At 34.1% G+C, this 11,029-nt stretch overlaps 1 protein-coding gene across 1 annotated transcript; it reads left to right on the top strand.

The window, feature by feature from the left end:
- Positions 1-5,789: 5,789 nt before the first annotated feature.
- Positions 5,790-10,774, top strand: LOC145676490 (uncharacterized). Its single transcript, XM_081747294.1, has 3 exons — positions 5,790-6,351; positions 7,331-7,649; positions 10,173-10,774. Exons 1-3 carry the CDS (start codon positions 5,932-5,934, stop codon positions 10,631-10,633), a joined length of 1,200 nt encoding a protein of 399 aa, XP_081603420.1. The 5' UTR covers positions 5,790-5,931; the 3' UTR covers positions 10,634-10,774.
- The last annotated feature ends 255 nt before the right edge of the window (positions 10,775-11,029 follow it).

The following is an 11,029-nucleotide window of genomic DNA, read 5'->3' as shown; positions in this document are numbered from 1 at the left end:
AAAGACGAGACAAGAAAAAAAATTCAAGGGTCAATATATATTTAAAACTCAGTGCAATGAATACATATCATTGCAGGAAAAGAAAAAAATAATTGGTTAATCATTTAAAAAAAACTTTAGTAATATTTTATTGAGTCTTTGTCTCAATAGGAGACGTATCGACTGTTTTATGAGTCTTTGTTCTCACGTCGATAATAGCTCTTTTTTTTTTCTTTCTTTTCAACTCTCTTTATGCACTGTGGTTTGTGTCCGTGAGAGTATTCAATTGTTTTTGTCTTAACTATAGACAACTAATTGCTTCATATCACATATATGTATATCTATATTTCTCATTTCGTCACTCGACGCACTTTATCTAAAATTTCAAAGTTTGTCAATATTAAGGAAAACTTATCAAATCCAGTCACAGATATTGGGAACATATTTCCATATTCCGGTATTCGCATTAACTTATTGAACAGATTTCAGTTCGTTGAATTTAAGATCACTAAATTTTTCCCTAGTATAGATCTTGTAGTCAAAAATTCTAGATACTGAATAGTTTGGTGTCCGATCGTAGGGGAAGGATTTGTTCCATGTTTTACTGATGGAAAAAGTCGTTGGAGGCGCACTGTTTCGTAGGTTGCTAATTTCACTCGCAAAGTAAATTTGGGTAAGGATTAGGGTTATTCTTATTTATCTTACGACCCGCTACTTGTTTTATTCACATGCAGTAGTTAACATTATATTCCACTTTAATAGTTACAAAAATTAATAACAACTCAACAAAAGTAATTTATGACAATTTACGCGGGAATACTATATATCACAAATAGTTAATTAATACCGAGTGTCAAAAATCTATGGCAACCTAACAAGACCAGGGTAAATATCGAGCCCATTACATACATACTCGCATATATATATATATATATATATATATATTCATATTAATCAATACAATAAATTTCACTTTAATATCTATCTTAATATTTCGTCGACGTTTAACTTCTACATAACCGTTCATATTCGACAAGTATTCATATTTTATAAATATTTATATTTATTTGGCTCAAAGACAAAACAAAACCCTGACTATCAAAATTCACCTTTTTCCTTCATAAGGTTGCAACATTATATTTTATATGTATAAACCCGATAATCAATAATCATTTTCAATTTACTAAAGATCCGCGTATATGAAAAAAAAAATGTTGGTGTTATTTAATAAGTTGACATAAGAAGTGGAAAATGCAACAAATAGAGCAGGCACGTAACTTTTAAAACTATGTAAGTACATATATATAGATGTATATACAACAAAAAAAAAATCAATGTTATTCGAAACTAGTGGGCCCAAACTATTAATACATACACACTATATGACCAATCAATAGAAATAAAAACCAGAAATCAGTAATCCATTTGATATAAGTTGTATGATCAATGAATAACAAAGGTCTCTAGGAATCTAAAAGCATAGTGTACCTTCCCGTCAATTTCTCCCGTGGTGGATTGAATATCGCGGAAATGGTCCCGAGATGTGCTGCAATACCTCCACGAATTGCATCCCTCGATGTCTCAGTTAGTACATACGATCGAAATAAGTGATATGAATATTGTACATTTTTATGAGTTTCAGAAATCGGGGGGGGGGGGGGCAAGGTTGAAAAATTAAAAAAAAAAAATCTCGAAGTAATGAAGACAGAGAGAGATAGAGAAGAAGGAAGACGAAGAATAGTGGCGCCAAAGACTTAAGTGAGAAATAACTAACGCTACAAAGACAAAAGTCGAATTTCTATCTCAACAAATCCATAGCCAAAATATTCTTAACATGCCAAAAGGGTGGTCTACTCAAATACGTAGACTCAAGGAACGCCCTGCTGCCAAGGATGCAAGTTCTGTGTCCATCAGATCCCAATCCCACAAGAATTTGGTTGTAAGATTGAAATCCGATCCCCGTATCCGGCCCAAACCAGCAGGTTCCCGGAAATCGTCCGGAAGGTTAGAGAAGGCGCTAATTTAGAATTTCAAGAAAAAAAAATCATCCGACCTCTTGGAAACTAGAAGATTCCAGAATAGGGATGAAATTAGAGTAATAGCTAAGGTATCCCTAATTAGTGATTTGCCAAAATTAAAAAAAATTAAATAAATAAACTGAATTTTGGATCGGTGATTTCAATTACCGAAACATCACCGATGGCTACCCAGCGCAGACATGCCACCGTCTGGGACGTCGTTAATTTCCCTCATCTAATTAGACTAAGAAAAGACATGAAAATACTTAAGGGGACTAGGGGTCGACGTCCGGGTACGCTACATTTAGTAGCAGTTGATTTAATCGGATAGTCCGAACTGAGTTATATGAACACTGCACAATAAATAAATAAGGTAAGCAACGGAAAAAAAAAAATCTCGGAGAGGCTATGAATGTTAAAGGTACAACTGACCGAAACCTGTACTTTTCGATGATCACAGGATATAGCAGTTGATTTTCTTAATTATCATTTCTGTCATCCTTTAGAAGTAATTCCCACATGATACTACTCTATCTATTGAAAGGCTTAAGATCTGGGGCTGTTATTATGAGGTACATAAATGCAAAGTAACACACAATTCCCAATTATAATTTACATTCAAGTAGCAAACTCGGTTGGATGAATGCACTGGTGTGGAAGTCAAAACGCGAGAGATTTTTTTTTTTTTTTTCGTAAACATATTCATATTTTCACTATATAAAATTTACTAGGCCTATCCATTTAACTATAAGGGTCATCATCTTATTCATATTATATATCATATTATTAACATTTCATTACATTCATTCATTATCTACTAATTTCCGCACGAAATAATATTTTATAAACACCCTATTTCGTACATTTTCACGCAGGCCATACACATATTTACATTACGCAGTAATAAATATATATATATATAACTATCACAATCTATCACGCTCAAACCACCACACGATCACATTCATCGAACCACGTACTCTTTATTTCGAAGCACCCAAATTGTATTTACTTTGCAGGTTTAAAAAAAAAAATCATACATGTATTTACGGAAAGTTAAATTGTCAATGATTAATCTATTTCTGATTTGTTGATAAAACTGAAGCAACAATGGAATTTTCGACAGCCACGGGAAAAAAGAATTTAATACTACATTTTGAACCAAACAGTAACAGCATATGGACTTTACTTCTATTAAGAAAATAGGTATTCTTTATTTCGGCGGATTATTCATTTTCTATTGGACCTAGCAAACTGAAATTTTCAGTACAGTAAGATCTCATGCTATCTTATATGAAGGTATACTCATCCGAACCGAAAACCATGTCCACGGGAAGTAATTTGAGAATAACTGTCCAAAATCAAACAATCTAAATCACTAAGTCATGCGATGTCGTACTGTCAACAAACAATTGACTACCGAAAACTGACGCTATGGCGCTGTAGTGGAGGCATAATTTACCGTGTACTGAAATGTATACTTGTACTCATTAATCAGAAATTTAATATTTACTCTGGTTTATTTATGTTAGAAAAATGGTACTAAATTAAAGCATATTTATACACTGTCCAAATCGAAAATTCACACACTCACACAAAACTACTAACTACATACACCACTGTTAGTACTATACATAAAGACAACTAACTAAACTAAACATGCACCATTTAGTTACATGCACGTTGACGAAAATAACCTAACACATTAGATTTAAAATACATTACTCCCTCGTCGATATATATACAGTCGGCTCTATTTAATTTAAAGGGGGTCAAAAATGAGAAAGGTAACACTAGGTCTAATTGACCTGACCAATTGTTTACATAATGATTGCCAAAAATTGATGCCCGGGGGGCACCTTAACGAGGTTTATGGAGGGACCCTTCCCCTGAAAGGGGAAAAGGCCCTAAAACGAACAATAACTAACCCATTCCCCCGCTAGAAACTGGTTCAATTTGGAAAAGGGGATAGGAGCCCTTTTAAGCTAACTTAAGCTGCCATTATTATTATTCACTTTACAACCATCAAACCTACGTACATGCGATTACTGAATAAATAATAGAAAGTCACATTTAATTAATACACGAACAACATGCACCAAACAGGTCGTAATTTCCCTAATCCCTACTTGAGTTTGAAATAAAAAAAAAGTAAAGTCACTCTTTCACTGTTGTCTATTCTCGATAGGCAGCAAACATGGCTTCCTAGTAAACAGAACTGGAATTTGTTATTTCACTGAATTGCAGCTTCTTTACCAAAATTTGCGGATTTTTCGGGCTCCTATTCTGTTGTAAATCTTTAACTATTGGATTACATTATATGTTACCTTAGTTGTCCTTGTAAATTGGAATTCTTCCCGAAAAATATGTAGCACAAAATTCACAAGCTGCTTCTTGTAGGGTGTCGTCGATTGTTCTGATAACATTGCGCCGAAAAAGCCAGAGGTAAGAGAATTCCTCCAATCAGAAAGAAAACTTTAGCCGCGGAAATTACAAAGCGAATGGAAATTTGGCAAATCCAGATATAACCGGATCTGAAAGTGACTATGGACTAGTGAGAGGGGGTGAGGGAAAGATTAGGTACCTGGCCAAAATCTACATTGGTCTGAAATTAAGGAAATTTATATCCAATAACGGAACTATGTTCCGGTATGACGTCAGAATGGTAAACCTTGTAACTATTCAAGTTATATATCCGTAAATGGGATTTACACTCAATCAAAATATAAATAAATATATTATACAGTGGGAATATGGTTACTAACAAAACCTTTGGGTTTATTATATTTAATTCGAAGTAAAGAGAGTAAGTAAATTGTGTAACTAAACCGAAATTGAATTAAAAAAAAAATTGCTAGGTACAGGGTGCGTAAAAAAAAATTGCCATTACTTTCAACTGTAATGGTATATTACAAAACGAACCTTCCACATGACGCACTGTCAACAATGGATGGATCCAAATCTTTCTAGTACTGCTTTGTTTCCTTTTTCTTCGCCGTACGTACATCAAGGCAAGGAGATGTCGTTTGTTTATTGCTGGACTCATGTTCTATCCTTCACGTTCAAATTCTAACTACTTCTTGGCACCGGCATTACCGGGATGTGTGGGCAAAGCAGCGCCGGAACCGGTTTTGCCGGCCGCGTGTCCAAAGCATCCTCGGTTCCGGTTCCGGCATTGTCGGTACTGGGCCAGCAATGCCGTGGACGTGTGCAAACGCTCTAAGGTCTACACTGTGTTTTGTTAAATTTGAATACGTTTTACGTTTTATCGTGCATAATGTTGCTAATACTTAAATTTTACTTACATTGTTGTATATATTATCTTTTCCAGGCATGTATTATTGGTCAAGAAACTAACAAGCTATTATTTTTGGGAGTGAGAAACAAATATTGTTCAGTGTGCGCTGCAGCGTCATCAAGAAATAAAAAACCAAGCGACCATCGATGTTACCGCAACTGGTCATCCTCATCTTCGTCGATGGAAGCTGACATAATCGTAGAAGGCTTTTGCAAGAGCCAAGAAATGCATACGCTTCGCTACAAACGATTTGTGGCAGATGGCGACTCCAGCGTTCACTCCAGGATAATCGAAAAGGTGCCGTATGGACGTCAAGTCACGAAAGTTGAATGCGCAAATCATTGTGTGCGGAACTATACATGTGCGCTCCACAAGCTGCGTATGCAAAATAGTTTCCCCTTGCAAGCCAGAACAATTTTGCGAGATAGAATTCTACGTCTAACCGCTGCTGCTCGGGGAGCTATATCCTATAATGCAAAACAGAAGTGTTCAGTGCAGGATCTTAGAGATGACCTGCGAAATGGTCCATCGCACGTATTTGGGAACCACGAGAAGTGCAAACAGTACTTTTGTACAAAAAAAGAAGATAGAAACTTAGTTCCAGATTTAGAAAAGGCCGGATTGTATTACCACATTATGGCTGCTGTAGACCAGTTAATAAGAAAGGCAGACCGATTAGTTCCAAACGAAACAACTAATCGGGTTGAGCTGTATATGAGCCTTCTGTCAAAGTTCAATGCTGGTAAGAGGCTTAATTTGACAAATCGCGGTGCCTTCCAGCGCCGATGCTATGTTACAGGACTATCATATAACAAAAAAGCAGCATGGCACCGTAGTCCTTGGAAATCTGTGATAGAAAATAGTCCTGGAATGTATTTCAGGAGATTTATGAACAAGAGAAGCCGCAAGCGTTCTCACTCCCGTTCACGACGAGTAAGAAGAAAATTAGAACTTCCACCAGAAAAGGACAGAGATTATGGGCCGGACGCGGATAAACCACCGCTGTCTCCGACTTCGCTTCAATCAGCCTGTGAAGCCGAGCTCAAAACATACGACGTAAGTTTTCATTTCTTAAACCATATTAAATTATTTGAATTTTTTTTAAAGTTTACTTTAAGTTCGTTTTATCATTTATTTTATACCTTTAATAGCACTGAAAGTTGAAACAATATTTTTGGAATATTTATTTTATACTCAATATTGAAATTGCATTATTGTTTGATTTCTAATACTTATAAAATAGTGAAAAGGCCTATTTCTTACCGCCCATTGCATGTTTATTGAATACTGAAATTATGTTACTATGAATACTTATTCAAAAAAACAAACAAAATAATAATAATAATAAAGCATAAATATTTTTTTCTTAAATATCCATTGAATAACAAGCATAAAAAGTGTAAATATTTCATATTAGTGATTCAATGAATGTTTGAAAAGTAATGTTTAAAAAAAATTATGCTATACTATTTTTTTTAAAATGAATTTTTGGTTTAATAAATACTCATGTAATATAATTTTAATATTCAATAAATACGCAATGGGCGGTCAAAAATAGGCCTTTTTAAAAATTCTATAAATTCAAAACAATGAAATTTTAATATTTTATAAACTGTTTTCAACAAATGATTCACCGTTTGAAGAAAGAATAATAGGCCCACTTATTTCTCTCTACTAAAACTAGAACTGGTACAAATTTATATTACTTCAGGTTTCAATTGAATTTTTGTGTAGCCAAAATTATAATTGCGCATAAATCAAAAACGGAAGTAGATAGCGAATAGCAGCTTTCGTTAACTGATTTAGCATCTTACTATGTCAATCCTTTTTTAAGCCAAAACGGTAAGAGATATCGAAAAGTGGTTTCCGGGAATCGATTCAATCTCGAATTTGTTTGATTTTGCTTTGAATTTGCATAGTTTGTAAGTCTGCCATAGTTTCACACTGTGAAACGAAACTAACTTATTATTATTATTATTATTATTATTATTATTATTATTATTATTATTATTATTATTATTATTATTATTATTAGGTTACAACAGAACAGAGAACAAATATAGAAGTTTCTTCTAGAGGACAGCACGGCAACTTAGTTTACGAGGAGCAGCGTCGTAACAGACTAACAGCGTCTATGTTTGGTAGGGTAATTAAGCGTAAAGATAACACCGCCTGTCATTTATTGGTAAAGGATGTACTTTACAAAAGAAATGTATGTACACCAGCCATGGAATATGGGAGGAATTATGAACATGTGGCTCTCCGAAGGCTTGCGGCTGAGAAAGGCTGGACAATACAAAAGAGAGGACTGTACATAGATCTCACACACGGATTTTTGGCCGCTAGTCCTGATGGTAAGAACATTTTTTCATTAGTAAATCTTTCCGAATGAAAATTATTTTTATTTATTTTCTGTATACAACCATCTCGTACTTAGAAACCTGACCCATACTTTTCAAGTCGGAAATAGATGAGATAAAGCCTACTATCAATTTACTTCACTTCAATGCGTGGACATGGGAGAACTAAGAACCTACAGATATAGGTTATTTACTCTAAAGTATTTTGTGTACTTTCAGTATCGATTCCAGTATTGGATTCAACAGTAGCCCATATGAACAAATACAATTTACCTGACATGTATTTATTAATATTATCTACTATAGTCGGTTCAAAGAAAAAATGAGAAATGTTGCTTTTGTTGAAAATTTTTTCCAAATATAATGTGCGTTTTACTTCTTTTAAAAAATCGAATGTTATTTTTTCTATATAAAATTGAATAATTAAGTACAATAAATTTTGAATTCACAACGCGGTCGCTCCTTCGCCATTATAACCCTGACCAAAGGTTTTTCCTGTTTGATGGGCTATCGTCCTATCCTATAAAATTTCTGGTGGATTTTGTTCTCTGAAGTTTTGTTCGTAGTTTCGTTTTTTATGGCTCCGTTTCTTTGTAAATTTTTGATATTGATATTTAAAAAGTTTGGGGAAGCAAAAATTACTGCTTTCATAATAAAAACTAGAAGCAAAAGTTATAGCTGCTGTAAAATATTCGTAATTCTGATTTCCGTTTATTCGTAGCCGACTGAGGGGCCAGTAAGTAGCAGTATATGTGCAACGCGAAAAAATGATAACGAATTTATTTAGGGAGGGCCTTGAGCCCAATAGCTTCCCTAAATATGTCCCTGGAAGGAACAGTTAGGTGGCCTAACTTACGTCTTTCAGAAAATGTTAACCAGTTTACTATTCCTGTTTATCATATGACTGTTTTCCAGAGGTTCCCAACCGTATTTACCCGGCGCCTTCCTTCGTAAACCTTGCATACTTCACTCCTCCGGCCCCCTCCTTCACATTCGTTACTCATACTGTACATCCTCTTTGACTATTTCCGCGATTTCAGATACTGCTTTGAACTTTCAAATCTTCAATAATAATAATTATATTAATTTATTTTATCTGCAAGACTTCTGCCAGGAGCCCATGTTACGGGGGATATGGGGCTGCAGCCCTCGGGCCCCACGATTCAGGCAACCAATGCGTGATTGGAAACTGTATTTTTTTTTTCTAAGTATTCCCTTCTAATCGAGTTTCGAAGATTTGACGTTACATACAGGAATGTAATGTGGCTTATACGGAACTATACAGATTTTTTTTAGAGTCCATCGTATCCTCATATATATTGGAATATGTATGACACGCCAAGTAGTCTTCCGTATACGCTGCATATTTTAAAACGGTCGAACGTATACCTACCAGAAATTTTAGCATTACATTACTTGTTATATTCGTACTATAGTGACCGCAACGACTTGTGAAGCTTGGGATTTACATCAGAAATAGAAACGTTGTGGTTCAACTCTGATACACCCAAAGATTCATAAACAATACTTTCGAGAGAAGACACTCATAAAAAATTTTGTGTGGGGCTTAACAACCGTAATGCACCCTTGCGTTCTATTGGCCGGTACCTCAAGCTTCACAACTCCTTGCGATTACTATAATAAGAGAGTTTAAAGGAACTATTCATGCAATTATTTCTATCTCTTCATTTATTAGAGATTTACTGTTATACGAAGATACACGCTGAGATCACACGTAGTTGCCTACTGGAAATTTTTACACATTTCCCTTTATTTATTATCATTTTTTCTCTTCACCGATAAACGCTTTTGGATATTATTACAGTTCAAATACGTAGCAAAATTATACTTGTAGAACAAACACTTCAACAGATTACCCAAAAGTAAAGTGACTTGTCTCATTCTTTTTTTTAAAGCTTTTCTTTTTTTTAAGTTTATCTCACGTTATACACTAAGACTAGGAGATTATGATGTTGAGAGGGATGATAATGGTGAAATGACGGAAGAGGTAGAAAAACTTTGTGTTAGCTAGTACCCCAATCATCACTAATAATTTCGAAATATGTTCTACATAAATCTTAGAAGTAAGCCTAAACATTAAAAAAATATTGTTTTTCCTGAATAAACTTCAACGTTTACAAGGCGATTTTTATAATACGCGTAGTTATACAACAAATAATTTAGTATTCCATTCTTCAATAACACACATTGACTTATGTATGTGATTCTGTGCAAACGTTCACACCCAGTTCTCGTACCAATATGACTTCAAATAGTTATGATTTTGGAACTTCAAGGGAAAGATATTGGCCATAATTTGTAATTCACGAGAGTTTAATTTGATTGAAGAGTTGCAGTTTGCCTTTAGTTATGTCTTTTCTCCTGAACCAGTGTCGAACAAATTTTACTTTTTGACTAAATTTGAAATAGGGAGAATACTAATTTTTCATATGCAACACCTTAATCGTCACAAAGTAATAATTAATATTATAATTGGTATTATCTGCATATTTACAGGGTATGTAGTTGAAGAGAATGCACTAGTGGAAGTCAAGTGCGTTCCTTCCCTCAGGAACAAAGATATTCAAGAAGAAATAAGAAAGAGGAAAGGGGCATTTTTCTTACTTGTCCAGCCAGATGGAAGCTTGAAACTAAAAGAAAATAGTGATTACTACTACCAAATTCAGGGACAGCTGAACATTGTCGAACTAAATAAATGCTATTTGGTAGTGTATATTGACGACAAAACACCTCTGTATATTGAAAAGGTAGTAAGGAATGAAGATTTATGGAAGAATATTATGCTTCCTAAACTCTGTCGTTTTTTTAAACAATGCATGCTACCAGAGATTGTCGATCCGTTAATCCCACGTGGAATGAAATGTAGAGATCCCGACTACATAGTGAAAGCCCAGGAGGAAATCCAGAGGAGAAAGGAAAGCAAAGAAAATAGTACAAATAAAAAAGGGAAAAAGTGAGAAAGGCAAAGTATGTTTTACATGTTTGGAACGACCTATTCTCAAACATTACTATTTGTAATTCCAACAAGTATTCTTCTTCTTCTTTATATTATTATTATTTGTATCCCTATATTGTGCTGTTTTGTTGTTACAGTAAATGTAAACATTATTTTTTTTGTTCAATATCGTCAGTGTGTGTTCAATATATGTATTTATGTTGTCATTATTATTATTATTATTATTATTATTATTATTATTATTATTATTATTATTATTATTATTATTATTATTTTCAAATGTTGCTTTAATAATTTAGTTCTCGTAATATTTTGGACATTTTTAAAAGCAAGATAACGCACTAAGTAAAGAACTGTAGCGACTAAAGACTCCAAAGTTTAAAAAAAGGGTAGTGGC

The sequence above is a fragment of the Thermobia domestica genome, unplaced genomic scaffold (assembly GCF_964235325.1).
Source record: "Thermobia domestica unplaced genomic scaffold, izTheDome1.hap1.1 HAP1_SCAFFOLD_168, whole genome shotgun sequence".
NCBI classification, from domain to species: domain Eukaryota; kingdom Metazoa; phylum Arthropoda; class Insecta; order Zygentoma; family Lepismatidae; genus Thermobia; species Thermobia domestica.
The sequence above is the reverse complement of the archived record's forward strand: the minus strand, read 5'-3'. Positions and strand labels throughout refer to the sequence as shown.

Coding starts and splice junctions, on each gene's coding strand:
- LOC145676490 (XM_081747294.1), top strand. CDS start 5,932: ATGGCTGCTGTAGACCAGTTAATAAGAAAGGCAGACCGATTAGTTCCA. Junction 6,352..7,330: donor CCGAGCTCAAAACATACGAC/GTAAGTTTTCAT, acceptor TATTATTATTAG/GTTACAACAGAACAGAGAAC. Junction 7,650..10,172: donor TTTGGCCGCTAGTCCTGATG/GTAAGAACATTT, acceptor GCATATTTACAG/GGTATGTAGTTGAAGAGAAT.